This window comes from Aricia agestis, chromosome 20 (assembly GCF_905147365.1).
Source record: "Aricia agestis chromosome 20, ilAriAges1.1, whole genome shotgun sequence".
Lineage (NCBI taxonomy): Eukaryota > Metazoa > Arthropoda > Insecta > Lepidoptera > Lycaenidae > Aricia > Aricia agestis.
The window spans coordinates 5,160,481-5,179,286 of NC_056425.1; the positions used below are offsets into that span (position 1 = coordinate 5,160,481).

The 18,806-nt window shown below is 39.4% G+C and overlaps 1 protein-coding gene across 2 annotated transcripts in view; it reads left to right on the top strand.

Moving 5' to 3' along the window:
- Positions 1-18,806, top strand: part of LOC121737311 (guanine nucleotide-binding protein G(o) subunit alpha) — an 86,235-nt gene that overhangs the window by 59,297 nt on the left and 8,132 nt on the right. For both annotated transcript variants that reach the window (XM_042128953.1, XM_042128952.1), the window contains exons 5-8: positions 8,621-8,749; positions 9,856-9,985; positions 11,239-11,392; positions 12,313-12,578. In XM_042128953.1, coding sequence (XP_041984887.1) covers positions 8,621-8,749; positions 9,856-9,985; positions 11,239-11,392; positions 12,313-12,500 — 601 coding nt within the window. In that variant the 3' untranslated portion in view covers positions 12,501-12,578. The remainder of the gene's footprint in view (positions 1-8,620; positions 8,750-9,855; positions 9,986-11,238; positions 11,393-12,312; positions 12,579-18,806) is intronic.

Consider the following 18,806-nt stretch of genomic DNA (forward strand, 5'->3'; position numbering starts at 1 on the left):
AAATTATTTGGGGACTCGGCGGCGGAGGGTTTTGGATCCATACTTCGTGTCATAAAGTAGAGCATAATTTTCGTATGTGTAGCACAGCGTTGCCAGACGTCCCGATTTTGGCGGGACGTCCCGATTTTTACCATCAAAATTAAATGTCCCGCGCGGGACAGGCTCAGTCCCGCTTTTCGGGGAAAGCCCGAAGGTACGTGCAGCGTGCTGACTGCTGAGAAAGAAAGGAGCGTAATGAATATAAGAGTGTGGGAGGTAGAGGGGTGGATTTCCTTTGGCTACTTTAGCTATCTATTGTCACGTATACGTTATTCTAACGCAAATAAAAAGATAACTTCAAAAAGCTTTTGATTTTGTACTTTTTTTTACTTTGTCCCGCTTTTCACTGAAGAATCCCGCTTTTTCTCTTAAAAAGTTCCAAAGTCCCGACTTGGCACAAAAAAAATCTGGCAACGCTGACTGTAGCAATACGGTTATAAAATTGTACAGTGTACAAACTTATGTTTCCAAACTTATTTTGTCTACTGCCCACTTTGAGAAAAAAAAAATTTGCGCCCCCATTGTTTCAATTTAAAATGCATCCAGATGAAATAAATCACCCCCAAAGCCTCTACATAACGCCCCCATTTTTTTTCTGGGTCCCACATCGCTTTATACCTTCAGCGCCCACTAGGGGGCATTATCGCCCACTTTGGGAAAGGCTGGTGTACACAGTACTTATCTATAGGCGTGTCATTCTGAATTCTAATGCTTTATATTATGTCATACTTTATCCACAATGCTTTTCTTACTTTTTCATTGTGGCTGATTCGGATTGCTTTACACTTGGTGTGTTCTCCTCTTGTAGGAATTGTGGCTATAAATATTCAGAAAGTACAGTAATTTTAAACGGATTTTAAAGTCACTGGTCTGGTTTACCAGTTTTTGCATTATTACTTGGTAATAAAGTTCAAAAGGGCTAAATCTGTCTTGGACCGTACCATTATTTCCACATCCGTCACAAGGAAACGTCATGATCCATTCACCGTTACCCAGCCTCCAATACTCGGAAGATGACGAATACGTGATTCACTAATCATCGCGACCTGACCCCATCCATTCAGATTCGGTCGATCAGACCGGCCTTGGGCGCTAATGTTTGATAATGGACGACTAATTGACCACTTGTAAGGTCCTGGACCAATTAAATGAGGTATCAAGTGTCTGATATGTAATGGCTTGGCTAGATGATGTAAGTAGGATATAAGCGATTTTAGGTATTAGGTAGTGGCACAGAATACATATTTTAGTAACAAGTAGTGGCGGAAAATTTGGGCATGGTTGCTTGGCATGAAAAATTTAAAAATAACCCAAATTGGAATATTTGACTATCACCTTTGCTTCGTAGTTAGCGTTACACTATTATTATGTGCACAAAAAATCACAGCCGCACATATAACCTCCTCCTTTTTGGAAGTCGGTTAAAATTACTCGAATGCTCAATTTCTAAGGTTTTTTAGCATTTTGGTTTGTTTAATTATTTGACGATAACCAATCAATAACGCTAGGGAATAGATAAAATATTATATTAAAATATATCTATTAAATAATCTTAGTGACAGGTCCAGTTGAGACTCAAAAATAACTGGACCTACCTACAAGGCAAATATTTTTTTATTCTTTTATATATATGTATAAAACAGAAACAAAAACTTGGTTACAAAAGTCATTAAACTGATAACATTTGCATTGAAAAGGAAATGTTTTCACATAGAGGGTTTTAAAAAGATCATTTCAATTTTGTAGTTGTTATACTAAAAGCTTTCCTGCATTAGTTGGGATTTTATTGTACACACGTTAAGACAAAGGTGTAGCCTGTAGGTTACAGTGTAATGAAAATTGTTTTTTACAATACAAGAGTTTTGATACTTTTACCCCTTTATTAATAAAAAGATCTGCGCATTTCTATAGACTACTAGCTGACCCGGCAAACGTTGGTTTGTCATATAAATTATCTCTAATATTAATATAAAAATTACATAAAAACCTATTCTCAGGCCTAACGAATGTACAATATATAGTATTATGTAGATATATAGTATATAATAATTAAGTAGTATAGTAAATATAAGTATATAATAATAAAGTAGGAATCAACTTCTCTGATAAGAAGTTGATTCCTATGCAAATCGGGGACCTAAGTAGTTTGGTCGCGTTACGTCAAACCCAGCTGACAGATCACAATTAACATTGAATTGACATATTCGACCAAATAACGTTGGTCTGTCAATTGCATAGGAATCAACTTCCTCGATGGTACATACAACATTTCATTAAATCGGTTGAGCCGTTTTGGAGGAGTTCGCGCACAAACTCGACAATTTTATATACTGTATATGAGCTGATGGCTATACATGTTTTGTCTTTGCATGTCAAAATTATTTCCTGAAAGTTTATTTCACGTTGGGCCGTGGTAAATAACCAAGATGACGATGGTCAATACAATTTTCTGCTATGAGGTGTGTTGCACTGTGCACACGACATAATGTAGGATTTTGGTCGGATTCTATACTGTATGCAGTATGCGCTAGAGCCTAGGGCCCTCTGCTCTGGCTTCTGACCTATGCTGCATATGCGTAATGTTCCATTGTAACTTGCTTCGTGTCTAAGACCATAGCATTCAATTATTCAATTATTCCTACTTGCTGAAATGTTTTATTAAAGACATTTAGTCATTGAGTCATTAAGATTCTGCAATAATTAACTTGCAAATTGCAACTCATAAGAAGCGCCTACCTATTTAGATGTAACATTGTTTCACGTTGTCGCATAATGCGATGCACGTGCTCATTATAATGTTAACGAGACCATTATATACATTATTGTAATTCCTGACGTCATATTATCATAAAATATTTTATGATAATAATAAAACATGGTAAAAATATAGAGCGGGCTTCTAAGTTTTAGTGTGGTTCAGGGTTCTGAAAATCGGTGAATCTTTAAATAGATAAACGTTTATTCAATAACTAGATGACGCCCGCCCGCCAAAATTCGTTTATCGCGCTGGAACCGTACATTTTTCCGGATTTTTTAATTATCCTGTGCCCTTTCCCGGGACTCAAAGTATCCCCATACCAAATTTCATCAAAGTCAGCGGCTGATTTTGAGACCGCGGTAACAGACAGACAGACACACTTTGGCATATTTTATAATATTAGTATGGATTTTATCTGACTAAGGGTGGGTTGCACCAGAGGCGTGTTTAAACTTAAGGCTAAATTTAGCTTTAACTTTGACCGGAGAAATTGACAGATGACAGCTGGTCCAACAAGGTTATAAATGAAAGTCGCCGGGGGCGCTGCTGGTAAAGGAAAACTGTCAAAAATGGCGTTTTTGAATGATGACAGCGTTTGTTCCTTTTTTCGCCACGTGTATTTAAAACCTTGTCGAGCTGATGGTTAAATATGGCGTCTTGGGGGCGTCCATTTTTAACTTTAACCAAAGATTTGACATTTTGCATTGTAGTTAAAGTTATAGTGAAAGTTACAGTTATGGTGCAACCCAACCTAATAGTTTTATGCATAATGGACCTACTGCTTAAATGATAAAGTATAACGCAAAACTTTCATAGAAGTCCGTGAAAGTTAGCAGTACAAAGTTATATAGCCCAGAGCCATTGTCCATGAAAAATAAAGTTTTTCTTTTTAATTAATAAATTTAAATTATGAACATTACCTGCATAATAATAATATTGTATTAAAGTGGACATTGCACATTTTCAATTAAAATAAATCGGGGTTTTTCTTTGTTATAATAGAAAATCTGCTCTAAAATTGTTTCAACATACATGTATCTAAGACAATTTGCCATTCTTACAAGAGCAATAACTAAGATATTGCAAAAATATCAATTTGAAGGAAGTAGAGCATACGGTTATATCAGTTGGTTGATTCTGATAAATAATATTACATGATTTCCATATTATGGTTTAAATGCATTCGAGGTATAATAAAACATGATTGTGTTATTACTGAATATAATACTGAATGTTATTCTCATAAATTTCAAACGTATTCTGATTAATTTGAAATTCTGCAAAACTAAAAAAAAAGCCTTTAATTGTTACTAGCTATTTGACCGAGCTTTGCTCGGTATTCGATAAAACAGGAATAAAATGACATTTTCTAAAAATGATTCCCAGCTAGATCGATTTATCGCCCCCGAAACCCCCTATAAACTAAATTTCATGAAAATCGTTGGAGCCGATTCCGAGATTTCAATTATATATATACAAGAATTGCTCGTTTAACGATGTAAGAATACTATTTTGCTATTTAATCAGATCCGGGCTGAATCGAAGTGTTGGATTTAAAAAGCGGATACTCGTCATGAAATATGATGCAGATTGCAGTCGTGTCGACTTGACTAGCAAAATCCAGCTGTTGAATTCGAAATCCATTCGGCGACATTAGCGATTCCCTCTGTATGCAGATTCGTCTTTTTTCGTCTGGCAAATGCCAAAGCCAAAAGCCAATAGCTGCCAGCTATAACCCAGATTTAGGGCTGAAGATGAAACTCTTTGGGATGGGAATTACCTTCAAAGGAAGATCAAAGCAAAGACTTTTAGTGCGGCCGAAATTAACCGTTTAACCATAAGGGCAAGAGTTTAAAATTCGAGAAAAAAATAGTGCTACATAATTACTGGCGTACTATTCTAGTGTTTTAAAATGTTTAGTACTTGCGTTAGTCGCTTGACAGACATAGACAAAACCTTTTACAGCTATTACAGTATGCGCCTAAATGTCTATATGTCCGTCTGTTACACCTTCACGCCCAAACCGCTAACAGGTTTTTATGTAATTTAGGCTGCGTTTCCACCAGAGATGTGTTGCGACGGATGTGTTTTTAAGATCCAATAGCGTGGACTTTAAAGTTGTTCCCGTACATCGATTGAGTCGTTTACGCGCAAATCAGAAATGTATATTGTGTGAAAACCGCACATTTTTCCGGGACAAAAAACATGAGAGATACTAATTTGAATCTGGTACAAGGGTACCAGATTCAAATTAGTATCTCTAATCTCCATGCCAAATTTCATAAAAATAGATTAAATAGTTTAGGCGAGAAACATAAAAGTTTATTGTGCGGGAACCGTATATTTTCCGGGATAAAAAGTATCCCTTGTCCTTTCCCGAGACTGAAAGTATTGCCATAGCAAATTTCATCAAAATAGATTGAATAGTTTAGACTTTCGGTGGTAATCATAAAAGTTTATTGTGCGGGAACCGTACATTTTCCGGGACAAAATTAGTATTCCTTGTCCTTTCTCGAGGCTCAAAGTATCTCCATACCAAATTCCATTAAAATAGATTGAATAGTTTACATATATATTTTTGCAGTATATATATTATTGCAGTATAGTGTGCAGTAAACAGTATTTTTTCCGGGACAAAATGTATCCTGTGTTCTTTTTCGGGACTCAAAGTATCTTTATACCAAATTTCAGCAAAATGGGTCCAGCCGTTTACGCGTGATGTCGTGAACGTTCCGCGCAGCTTCGCCCGCGTAAATTAGATATTTCACAGACAAATAAGAACACAAAAAATAGCCTATGATCCTTCACGTGGTCTTCTTCTTACCTGTGCCAAATAACAGAAAAATTGCACCAGTAGTTCGTGAGATAAGCCCTTTCAAATAATTTGCCCCGTTTTTTTTCCACATTTTCCTCTATTTCTTCACTCCTATTCGTCTTAGCGTGATAAAATATAGCCTATAGCCTTTCTCGATAAGTGGACTATCTAACACTGAAAGAATTTTTCAAATCGGATCGGTTCCTGAGATTAACGCGTTCAAATAAGCCCTTTCAAATAATTTCCCCAATTTTTTCCACATTTTTCTCTATTTCTTCGGTCTCATTAGTCTTAGCGTAATAAAATATAGCTATAGCCTTTTTCGATAAATGGGCTATCTAACACTAAAATAATTTTTCAAATCGGACCAGTAGTTCCTGAGATATTAGCGCGTTCAAATAAGCCCTTTCAAATAATTTCTCCCGTTTTTTCCACACTTTCCTCTATTTCTTCGCTCTTATTAGTCTTAGCGGACTAAAATATAACCTATAGCCTTCCTCGATAAATAGGCTATTTAACATTGAAAGAATTTTTCAAATCGGACTAGTAGTTCCTGAGATTAGCGCGTTCAAATAAGCCCTTTCAAATAATTTCCCCCCGTTTTTTCCACACTTTCCTCAATTTCTTCCCTCTCCTATTAGTATTAGCGTGATAAAATATAGCCTATAGCCTTCCTCGATAAATGGGCTATCTGACACTGAAAGAATTTTTCAAATCGGACCAGTAGTTCCTGAGATTAGCGCGTTCAAACAAACAAACAAACAAACTAACTAACTCTTCCGCTTTATAATATTAGTATAGATTACATCTGTACATACATGTGGATATTTTTTAGTGAGCGGATAATAAATAACAATTGTATCATTTACAATCTGGATTATTATTCAAGGTTGACTTCGTTAAAGATTCTCGTTTCGTGGTGTTTGTTACCCAATTTTGCCGTTTTGGGCACTAGTGACTAGACAGATTTTGTTGAAATTTTGTATCTTTTGTAAAGTTTTTGGGCCTGTGTGATATGTGTACCTACGACGTCGGAAATTGCTACTCTTCAGTCGGAAGATCATCCTTTGAGGCTCTCGGGCATATTCCCAGAACGTAAATGGCAAAACAACGTTGCCGGATCAGCAAGCTAACATAATATTATCACTAGCTATTCGATAAAACACGAATAAAATGAAAACCCCCTGTATACTTAAGTATACACGGGGTTTCGAAAGAATTGCTCGTTTAAAGATTTGAGATAATATATTTCTTTTATGTCTCTCTTGCTATTTGTTCCAGTACATGCACTATTATACTCAGTTACTTGAACGCAATCAATGTTTTCTCATAATAACGTTAAATATCATGAGTAATACCTAACAATGAATCATAAAATTTTATAACTTAGTCATTACCTATTATATTATGGTTGCATATTTTTAATAACAGGTTTTATATAAGAGTTTATCGCGTATTGTATACTTTACATGTTTTCATTCTGTTAAATATTTATTATAACTCGTTGATTTTCTCAATATTAACTTTGGTTTTTCGGTGTGAAAAATTGCGGGTAAATAAGATAGAGTATAGAATCTATTAGCTGCTGAAATACTACATATCTACTGATTAGGCCTTTGGTAGGAAAAATAATATATTAAATGGATTTTAACGCTGTTTGCCTATTTTCACCACCGGTCCCTAACATCAAGTATACCGGCCATTTAGGGTATTATGACACACTATAATTATTACCGGTTATACATTTTTGTCAAAACGTGGTCAAGACATACTGTATGACATTTAATAATTTGTAAAGGTATTTTTCATCATCATTTATCGGGGGCCTTATGCGCTAATCACGAATCTATTTTTTTAACGAAAGGCCTACCACACATTCCTACCGCTGTATCTCTTGTGTCGCCAGGACCGACAGCGGTATCCAACCACGAAAACCCTTTGATATGATGTCACGGGGCCCGACGGATATGCTAAGGCTATCTTGAGACCCGCAAAGAAATTATTCATAAAAAAATTACTCTGAATAAAAATATTTTGATTTGATTTGACAAAATACAATTGCCTGAAATAACGTACAATACTTTATAATAAAGTACGGCTGGCAACCCTAGTGATAACGGGCATAAGAGCTTAGTTTTGTACTGTAGTCCACCTATAACTGTAGCACAACTGTAGGCTAGAGTCTAGACTTATGAGCTTACAAATTCGTCACGTTATACGTGCAATCAAACAACACTTAGTGACAGTTATATCGCTATTTACATACCGATTTGCATTGTCCATGGTGTCCACCATGTATGTATGAACCGTTGGATGGCGCGTACTTTCATAAACATACCGTTATTATACTATTAATTATAGATATATAGCTGTTGGATGAAAGGCATGAATGATAAAAATTAAGGCGTTCGGTAAACTGTTTCACAATTCGAATTTAATATATGAAATATTACTTTGAAAATGGTTCTCCTTGGTCCCTACCGGTTTAGGAAACTACCCCCGCAAGAGAAATCGGCGTAAAAGTTTTTTTTTAATATATAAATGTACAATACTTTGCTCTGCGGCTTATTTCATGTTGAGAGTCAAAGACAAATTATAATATAAATTTCTTATTTAATGTTGATTTGTCTAGGTACGATTAAGCTGCAGATTTTACAAAGGCGAACTCTATGTAGGTATAACTTGTACCTAAAGCCGGGTCCAGACGAGTGTAACGTGTAATGTAATTCACCGTGTAGTGTAACTCGAATTCTACGTGTGGACGGCACTACGAGCATTACATGTAACTCACGGTGTTTATCCATCGGCTGTCGGTTTTCGCGCGAGCACAAAGGCTCGTTTTGACAATTCGCTTTGAGTTCGTGTGCCGTCCACAGTGTTGACGCTAAATTACATGTAATCTTACATTACACGTTACACTCGTCTGGACCCGGCTTAACACATAATATTCATTTCCTTCTCGTTTATTTCCGCTTACAGTATCTAACCAATATCTCTCTCTATTCCAGTTTCCTAGACGACCTAGACCGGCTGGGCGCGCGGGACTACCAGCCCACGGAGCAGGACATCCTCCGGACCAGAGTCAAGACCACCGGCATCGTCGAAGTGCACTTCTCATTTAAGAACCTTAATTTCAAGTGAGTATCATTTGGCGTTCTTAGTACCTACTGCTGCTTACATGTGAATTGTGATGACTGATGAGAGAACTACACAGTTTATCCATTGTAAATTAAACAGTGTAGTGAACAAAATACATATTATTAATCTTTAACTATTACAAATCTAAATCTGCCCAAATTAATTTATCCATTCACTAGTCCCCAAAATAATCACAGATTAAATAATCGCGCCATCTTTTTACGTATTGTATATCACATAATTATGTATATGATATAAGAAAAGGAACTTTGCAAGTGGACCTTAAGGTGACGCGGACGCCTTGATAATTTGGTTGCAGCGATATCGATTTTTCTCAACATTGACTAAAGCTAAGAAATTAAAGTTCATTGTCGGTATTCATCATGTCTTTGTCTTTGAATTACCCATAGCATAACACGATTGGTCAACTTTTATAACACATAATAATTAATCAAAAATACCTCTATAAAAACAGGGATTCTAATTTTGCCAATAGAGGAGAGTGGTTTCAGCTTCCAAAATTTGGACATAGATTAGTTCAAGTATACACTATAATTTGCCCATACCTTATATGAAACATATTTATGGTTTTCAAATTACGCGACAGAAACCATTTTGTCCGGCCCGGCCTCTCATAGAAAACAAGCGATCTAAAACATAATATCCAAAACGATTTTTTACTTTAACGCGGCGTCACCTTAAATTGATCATTGCATTGCAACTTGTAATGGTCTAAGCAGAATGTATTACCATCATCATTTCGTTGATTCTGTAGGTACCTACAACACGTAGAATTAACTTGGCACCTACATAATATTATTAAACTATCCTTTGAATGAAGTGCCTAGTTAACTTCTTTAATCTTTTATAACATTTATTAACATGTGGCGGTACCCACAATTCACCTAACATTCCTGCATCGCGCTATCGAAGTTTTCTGAGCGCGTCGGTATATATACGACAGCTGAGATGTAACACGTGGGCTTCGGCCTGACCGAGCATAACACCTCGCTCGGTCGGAAGATCTTCCTTTGTGGCCGCCACTCATATCCCACAAACATATTTAATTATTATACTGTAACATTATTCTATGACGTGTTTCCAGATTGTTCGACGTGGGCGGTCAGCGGTCGGAGCGCAAGAAGTGGATCCATTGCTTCGAGGACGTGACCGCGATCATATTCTGCGTCGCCATGTCCGAGTACGACCAGGTGCTGCACGAGGACGAGACAACGGTACGTGAGTCGTGACGCTAGATAGTGCCTATTATCGGTTGTGTCACAGGGAGTGTTCTGTGCTACTTTTCGCAACTTTTTTTTTATCCTGACCTATACCTGATACCTACCTATACCCGATGGAAAGCAACTTCCGTCGCCCATGGACACTTACCTCGCGAAAAATATACCATCCTCATCACCTTGATGAGTGGCAGTCTTCCACCGTGCGTTCGCATAACTTTCTGCCGCGCACTGCAAAACTTTGGAACGAACTGTCACCAGCAGTATTTCCGGACCAATACGACCTGCAAATCTTCAAGAAGAGAGCGTATTCCCTCTTAAAAGGCCGGCAACGCACCTGCAGCTCTTCTAATGTAGCTAGTGCCCATGGGGGTCAGTAGTTGCTTTCAATCAGCCATCAGGTGACCCATTTTTTATAGGTTTGCCCGCTTATTTTATATAAAAAAAGATTATTGTAATAAGCAAGCAGGACATGCCTAGCGCAAAAAACTATGTGTCCTTGACGCCCGGGCAAGGGCCAGCCTCTCAAGAATTGGGCATTATTTAATCTGAATGGTCAGAAATGTCTTTATAAGCTATCCTAACCCTGGCTTATAATGATTGTATCTAGTGTAGACTAGTTAGGACGATGGTGATATTGCTTTAATACTAATTAACTAAACGGCCTATTGTAAGCATCTTTACCATCAATAGGCAATTTTTCAATCAAGGTGTATGAATGCAAGTTACTCACGCCTGAGCTACAATAGAAATTACAATGGTACTTGTTTCCAAAGAGTTTCTTAAAAGCAATGTGTCTAGCTAACTTATGCGTGTTGTATAATTGAGTAAAGTGAAGTTAATGATACTTAAAGATTAATTAAGTATTACATGTAGGAACATGTTATGAACGATCAAATAATGACGTACGTTTTGTATCTTTTTTGCAAAGTTACTTGTGTATTCTTCGCTTACCTAATTTCAATTAAAAAGATAATTTTTGTTCACTGTTCATGAATCATGTATGCAATACGCAACGCGCTGAACGAAAAAAAAAACATATTTTGAGTTTGGAACGCATCACCCCGCTACTTCTTCTCCTTCTTACCTTATATTTTTAACGTTACAGAATCGCATGCAAGAGCGTTTGAAGCAGTTCGACTCATTAATATTTAAATTTGGAACGTGTCAGCCCGCTTCTTCTTCTCCTTCTTGCCTTATATTTTAACATACCCCACTTCTCCTTCTTATTTTAAAATGTAATGTTACAGAATCGCATGCAGGAGAGTCTGAAGCTGTTCGACTCGATCTGCAACAACAAGTGGTTCACGGACACCAGCATCATCCTGTTCCTCAACAAGAAGGATCTGTTCGAGGAGAAGATCCGCAAGTCCCCGCTGACCATATGCTTCCCGGAGTACACTGGTATGTATAGCGTAACAAGCAGATATGGGATCTAGGCTATTTGGTCGGGTTATATCCAGTCTTAGTAGGATGTTGATCTGTTGGATGAGATCTGCCCTAACTTTTTTGAATCATGAATAACCATGATATGGCCACGTGTAACCATTTTCACGTTTGGTCTTTGCAAATCACAATATTTTAAAAATTGAAAATGTCAATTTAACATTTACTTTTCATTATCTTAGCGAGCTTCTAGATGAGCAATTTCATTGCGCAATATTACGAATTGCGTAATATTATTGTCCGTCTAACATCGCGCGCCTTCAATCTAATTGTCAAATAAACTGTTCAATGAAATTGAAGTGTGATAATGCACAATACAATTGATCGTCTAGGCCCTAGGGGTCGGCTTAAAAACAGCACAATAATTATAAGTTTTTTAACGTATATAAATAAATCGTTGAAAAAGAAAACTTGTGTCGTACAATACATTTCTTTTCACAGATCAGAATGTAAGCCAGTTTTACCATAGCTTAATACCGCATTTTTTTTTATGAAATAAGGGGGCAAACGAGCAAACGGGTCACCTGATGGAAAGCAACCTTCGTCGCCCATGGACACTCGCAGCATCAGAAGAGCTGCATGTGAGTTGCCGGCCTTTTAAGAGGGAATAGGGTAATAGGGGAGGGTAGGGAAGGGAAGGTAATAGGGGAGGGTAGGAAAGGGAATAGGGTAGGGGATTGTGCCTCCGGTAATCTCACTCGGCGAAACACAGCGCAAGCGCTGTTTCACGCTGGTTTTCTGTGAGAACGTCGTATTTATCCGGTCGAGCCGGCCCATTCGTGCCGAAGCATGGCTCTCCCACGTATTTTACCGCATTTTACCGTACCAGTAGCTGCAGGGCTAAGTTAATCATTAACACTTTTCACCTGCAATTTCAGGAGCGCAAGAGTACGGCGAGGCGGCTGCGTACATCCAGGCGCAGTTCGAGGCCAAGAACAAGTCCACCACCAAGGAGATATACTGCCACATGACGTGTGCCACCGACACCAACAACATTCAGTTCGTGTTCGACGCCGTTACCGACGTTATCATCGCCAACAACCTGCGCGGCTGCGGCCTGTATTAGATGCTTGTATGATAGAGGCGGAGTTGACGGAACTAAGGAGTACAGAACTTAGGGTCAATTCAGACAGCAACGCGACGCGTAGATGCATTTCTAAATTTGACAGATTTCAATTGCGTGGAGACGTTTTGCAAATCTGTTAAATCCATACAAATTTTGAAATGCATCTACGCGTCACGTTGCGGTCTAATTTAACCCTGATTACGCAAGTTGGGCGCCAGTACCACTTTCGACAAGTTTCGCAATGCTGAGTACGGCGCGCCGACCGATGTCACAGTCAAGTGTATTCGAGATTCTTCTGAGTCGGCCTACTCGTTAGTTCTGTTTACTCTGCTAGAGGCATAGGAGCTGCAGAGAGAACCGCGCGTTTACCGTGCAGATACCGAGCAGTTAGTATAACAACACCTTTGTAATAAGCTGCGAACGGTTGAAACGTGGTTACCGCTGTGTCCGAACCGAGTCTAAAGGCTAGAACGCACTAAGCGACATAATGCAGCGGCACTTCCGCTCTGCTGCCTCACTAGGCTTAGTTCATATGATGTCGTACAAAGATTAATTAGGCTGCGCTCTGTCGCGTTGCTGCAGCGTAGTGTGGCGCAATGCGGTCTCGCCTTTATTCAAAATGCATTAACCAGTTTCGATAGCGACGTCTTCTTTTGGCGTACGTTTAGGATTTGCCAGATGGGATTTGACGCATCGCTAGGTATCATGGCGCCTGCGTTATGTCAAATACATTTTTTAACACCTAACTTCGCTAATGATACTGGCGAATTCGTTTTGACTAAGATCGGTTTCGGTAGCCCGCTACAGATGGTAACGAGGAAAGTAAACAGTTTGAAGTGACACTATAATCACTTGTATGTGTACAAGTGTCTTTAATTTGTACTTTGATCTAGTGTACACTAAAAAACCCAAAGCACACGAAATTGTTCATAAGGCTGCTAATACAACTTGAGGTTTTTCTTAATAAGCGCTGTAAAGACGTAGCGTTGTCAGAGTGATCTAGTGTGTCCGAACTGTACAGTTTAGCATCGTTACGTGTGTAGCGGGCCTGATGGTTATGCCTCCTTCATCACCAATAACGATCCAAGCATGATATAACGAACGAACAGGCATTACAGTGAAATTGGCATTCAAAGTTTCGGCCAGTTACCGCCCTTCGCGTTTTTAACCGCCGGATTTGAATTCAAGTTTGGAATTATGCGTTTAGAGTTTTTTTATTATCGTATGTCACTAGCACAAAGGTCGTTTAAGGCAAAATCCCTCTAGCGCAAGACGAAGGCAAACTATTGTCAGATATGATAGTCAAAGTTTTCATTAGGAACTCGTTTCGACTAATGGTCATATTGAGCGGTTGTGATTGATCGAAATTCAAAGATTGCCAACGATTATCGAAGATGGCGCGAACGGTTGTGATTGGTCGAAACCGGCGGATCCGTTTCGAATTCGAAATTCGAATTTTCAAATGTACGGCTTCTGTATAGCGTGACCGTTCGCTCCTGAGACTTGTAGCCCCTCACGTTTACTTTACCTAGTATCAAAACGATGCATCCAATGCATAATATTATTTATGATTAGACTAATATGTATTATAATGGCATTTATTTTTGTAAAATTAGGTAATCTGCGATCTTTTTATCTAGCTAATTAAATACATCTAATTGATAGTTGTTAAATGTTACGCTGTGTCGGTGTTTTGTTGTACTTTGTAACTGTGTGAAGTTATCGCGAGCCGGTCAGACTACATAGAAGCCCGCCACAGAAATAAATCAAGATAGAACGGCGACGCGCGTGCGTTGCTAAGGAATCGGCCGTGTCAATTTTTGCTTTGCTCTTAGTTAGAACAAATAACTTACACGTGGAAAGAAATACCTCCTTTTGACCGATTCACTTTCGTACTTCTGTTTTTACTATTAGACACTGCACAATGAGGCATTTTTGCACAACCGCTCCGGTGTAATCAAGTCGAGACGTGCGCGCTGACTGAATGACCGTTCAACGAACCTTGCCCATCCACTCTTAGCCGTTCAATCTTGATTTATTTCTGTGAAGCCCGCAGTCAGTCATGTCTTATCGTATCGTATTGGCATGTCGCCTCTTAACCGAGCGAAAGGGATAGACGGAAGTCGCTAGTTGTTAAGATTTTATGTCACAATTTAATAATCGCATGGCAGTATGTTGTGTGCTTTCGCTGCGTTTGGACGCGACATACGCATCGGACTTCATATAACGTGTATTTTTGTGGTCGTGTGCTGACGGGTCGCCCTTTCCTATAATAGCATTTTGAGCATATCATTCCCGCGTTTTTTCATAGTGTGCGTCTAGGTCTCTTTGATAATTGTAGTTTATTCAAACACCGAATTATTGATTAGCACAAATACTTGTACGATTCTAAATTTTGGTGCTAGATTAATATTTTGTTGGGGCCTGGATGCGAGTTTTTCCGTTGGACGAGACTAAGAGTAGTTTTAATGCTCAATTCGGAGGCATTTCTTTCTTTTGTATTTATCGAAGGTACAGAGCGATTCGTCACGCCCACGTGTGCTTATATACTCACTCTCTTACGGACCAAACCAGAATGGAACCAATTTAGCGAACAGTAGTGAGACGCAAGAATATGTTCACAGGCCTACTGAGTACTTTTTGCATAATATCATTCCATTTGTTAGGTATTTATCACTCACGAGAAATTATTTTTGTAAACTTTTAAAGCACAAACTGTAACCGTTTATATTAAGGAGCCGTGTACCTCGAGTCGGTCGTAAGCTAATCGTTTATTTACTTTAAGCGATGTAATGCACAAACTTTATTCCTACTATAAAATTCGTTATGCCATATATACGAGTATATAATTTTTTGTGTTCATATTTTCTATATCATTTTACTGTAACTTTTAAGGGTTTAATGTAAGAATCTTTTTGTAATCGACGATACAATCATTTTAGGTATTTATTTCGTCTAGCGTTTGTATCGAACGAGTATATTTTTCACAATTAATTTTATAAGTAACCGTTTATGATCATAGGGGTGGGTATATTGTGAGGGGCGAGGGGTGAGGCTGCGAGTCACTTTAGCGCACATTGCGTGCATATTTGCGTGACGTACGCTTGGAGCGTGCGCGTTTGCGTACCGCACCCTCGCAGCGTGCGCGTTTGCGTACCGTACGCTCGCAGCGTGCGCGTTTGCGTACCGTACGCTCGCAGTGTTTGCGTCGCTCGGTCTCGATACTGATCATCCCGAGCGAGCCGCACGAGCCGATGCCCATAGCCCGGGTTCAGTTCGCGTCTAGAGTAAGATACGTGAGTATATAAACTTGTATACACTCGCAAAATGGCGTAAGCGAACACTATACATATATAAACTATATAACATAATTTATTATTAATACTAAAATAAAAAAAATCTTACTTTAAGCATTAGGGCAGTAATTGTATCAATAAACATTAATTAATAAAGCAATTAGGCGGTAAACCTTTACTATTGTCATAGTTAGGTATTTTATTTTCGTTTGTTTACGATGTATGTAAAAAGTGATTACGTATGATGTAACGCCTACACCGACCGCGCGGGCGCCCCCGGCGTGACCGCATCGACGACACACCACCGCCGACACGGACAGTCGACAGTCGTTGCGGCCGGGGGCCCGCGCCCCGAGCGCGGCGCTCGCTTGTTGCTAGGTAGGTTTTTTACTGTTATGTAACGATATGTGTATGTAAACAAAACTAATATATATAATTAGCGCCGTTCTACGATCCGATATCTATGTCATAAGTAAGCTTCACTTTTCGAGGGGGTATCGGCGGTTCGCGGCGGTCTGTCGCGTCTGTTTTTGCATTTCGAGTGTTCCTCCGCTGATAACGTGTATGCTTTAATATTTCGAGTGGATGTGATGTAAATTTTGTACACTGCCGCATTGTTTGTTCGCTCGAATCACGTTTAGTTTAAGGGTGACGGCGACCGACACGGACGGTACCAGTGGGGCGAATCCAGTGCGTGCGTTGTTCCCCCCCCATCCCGCCCTCGTCCGAGCGCTCGCCGACCGCCGACCGGACAGGGCCGCTACTTCGGAGCCCCTGGCCGTTTTCTTTATAGTCTTAAAGAACCGCCGATCGAAATGTATGGATATGAGTCGAATGTCGACTTCATATTGTCGAATTCAGATTTGATCGGCGATTCTATAAAAACGAAAAAAACGTGTTGGCTAGGCTCAGCTTACAAATATCGTTTAGAACTCCGTTTCTCTCACTCCGATCGGCCGTCGGCCGGCAACGCGAGTAGACTTCCCGTGTGAAGACTGAATTGTTGCTGCTCAAGTCTCAACAGACCGCGTCTGGATTCACACCGGCGAGGTCAGTATCGAAGTTAGCGTTAGGTATATCAGCTTAGATGTGTTATGTAAGTGCCGTTACGCTCGGGTCGGCGTGCCGGCGGCGTTCGGTAGTCACTCTCGCGTCGCGTCATCGAGTCTAAAACGGTATCACGCTTCACTCATATTTGCCAAAGTTACTACTAACCTCACTATTTATACTGTAAATGTTCGCGGGTACCGATCAGAGTACAATGTGAAGGATACTTCGTTTAGAATTGAAATATAACACTAACTTGTAGCGCGCGCGGGGCCGCTCGGGGCCGGCCGGCGCGCCGCAGCGGAGGGAGTCGCACAAACGCGCCGGTCGCTCGCCGAACGGTCCCCGACTATTGAACAAACGTTTAAAGTAAATTTTTAGTCACTAGTGGGTAATTTTTGAATGTGATTCAATCTTATCTTTATTTTTCTATATCGAGTGACTTTGTAAACTATATTACTTTATGTTGGAACTTATTTTTTGTGATGCATTTACTGAAAGCGATATATTTAACCAACGATGTTATTAAACAATATTTTCTCTTTTTTGTATCTCGCCTGCACTGGTATTTTTTATTGAATTTACTATAAATGTACTTTAAGTGTATAATTTTAAATAATTACTGAAAATGATTATATTCTAATTTTTATGTTCAAATAATGATGCTTGTTTTATTTACTGACCTAAAGTCCCCTAGCATTTTGTAAAAATAAGTAGATGCAGTAACAACTAACTATTATTTACATCCGCAAAATATTATTAAAATAATGCACAATACATACTTGTATAATGTATGACTATATTTTAGAGCTTGTACTGGTAAAGCATAATATAAGGCTGGTTTTACAGTCACGCGTTTCGGCAGCGCCGTCGGAGCGCGCGCGTTCTAAGATGTAACGAACATACGGGCGAACGGCGCTGCTCAAGCGCGCGACTTAGAAACGCAACTACTACCCCCATACATCTTCGAACGCGCGGCGCTCCAACGGCGCTGCCGAAACGCTTAACTATAAAACCAGCCTTAACTTTCTGATTAGTTCACCATCTACACCATATCTATCTACCAAGGATATATACACTATAGACTACAGCTGTAGTGGTGCACGTATCTAAACACACTAGGCCGAAAAGACGCGGCCGAAGCTCGGCATGATTACGCCAGCATGAATGGGACGGCTCGACCGGAGAAATACCACGTTCTCACAGAAAACCGGCGTGAAACAGCGCTTGCGTTGTGTTTCGCCGAGTGAGTGAGTTTATCGGAGGCCCAATCCCCTACCCTATTCCCTTCCCTACCCTCCCCTATTACCCTATTCCCTCTTAAAAGGCCGGCAACGCACTTGCAGCTCTTCTGATGCTGCGAGTGTCCACGGGCGACGGAAGTTGCTTTCCATCAGGTGACCCGTTTGCTCGTTTACCCCCTTATTTCATAAAAAAAAACACTCAGCAATGCGCTACGCAATATAACGCAACGCAATTTCGGCATGGTGTGTCATCACTCATCAGTAATAAAATACATTGCAGGAACTTGCAGGCGTAATCATGCCGAATTTCGGCCGTGTTTTTAGGGTTCCGTAGCCAAATTGCAAAAAACGGAACCCTTATAGATTCGTCATGTCTGTCTATCTGTTTGTCTGTCTGTCTGTCCGTCCGTATGTCACAGCCACTTTTCTCCAAAACTATAAGAGCTATACTTTTGAAACTTGGTAAGTAGATGTAATCTGTGAACCGCCTTAAAATTTTAATACAAACATGGAAAAATTATTAAAAATTTTAGGGGTCCCCATAGGTACAACTGAAACTAAAAAAAATTTTTTTCATCTAACCTATGCGTGTGGGGTATCTATGGATAGGTCTCTAAGACTGGATTGCACCAACTAACTTTAACTTTAACCTTAACTATAACCGGAAAAATTGACAGATGTCGTATGAGAATATGGGGTGTTTGGACGCCATATTTAAC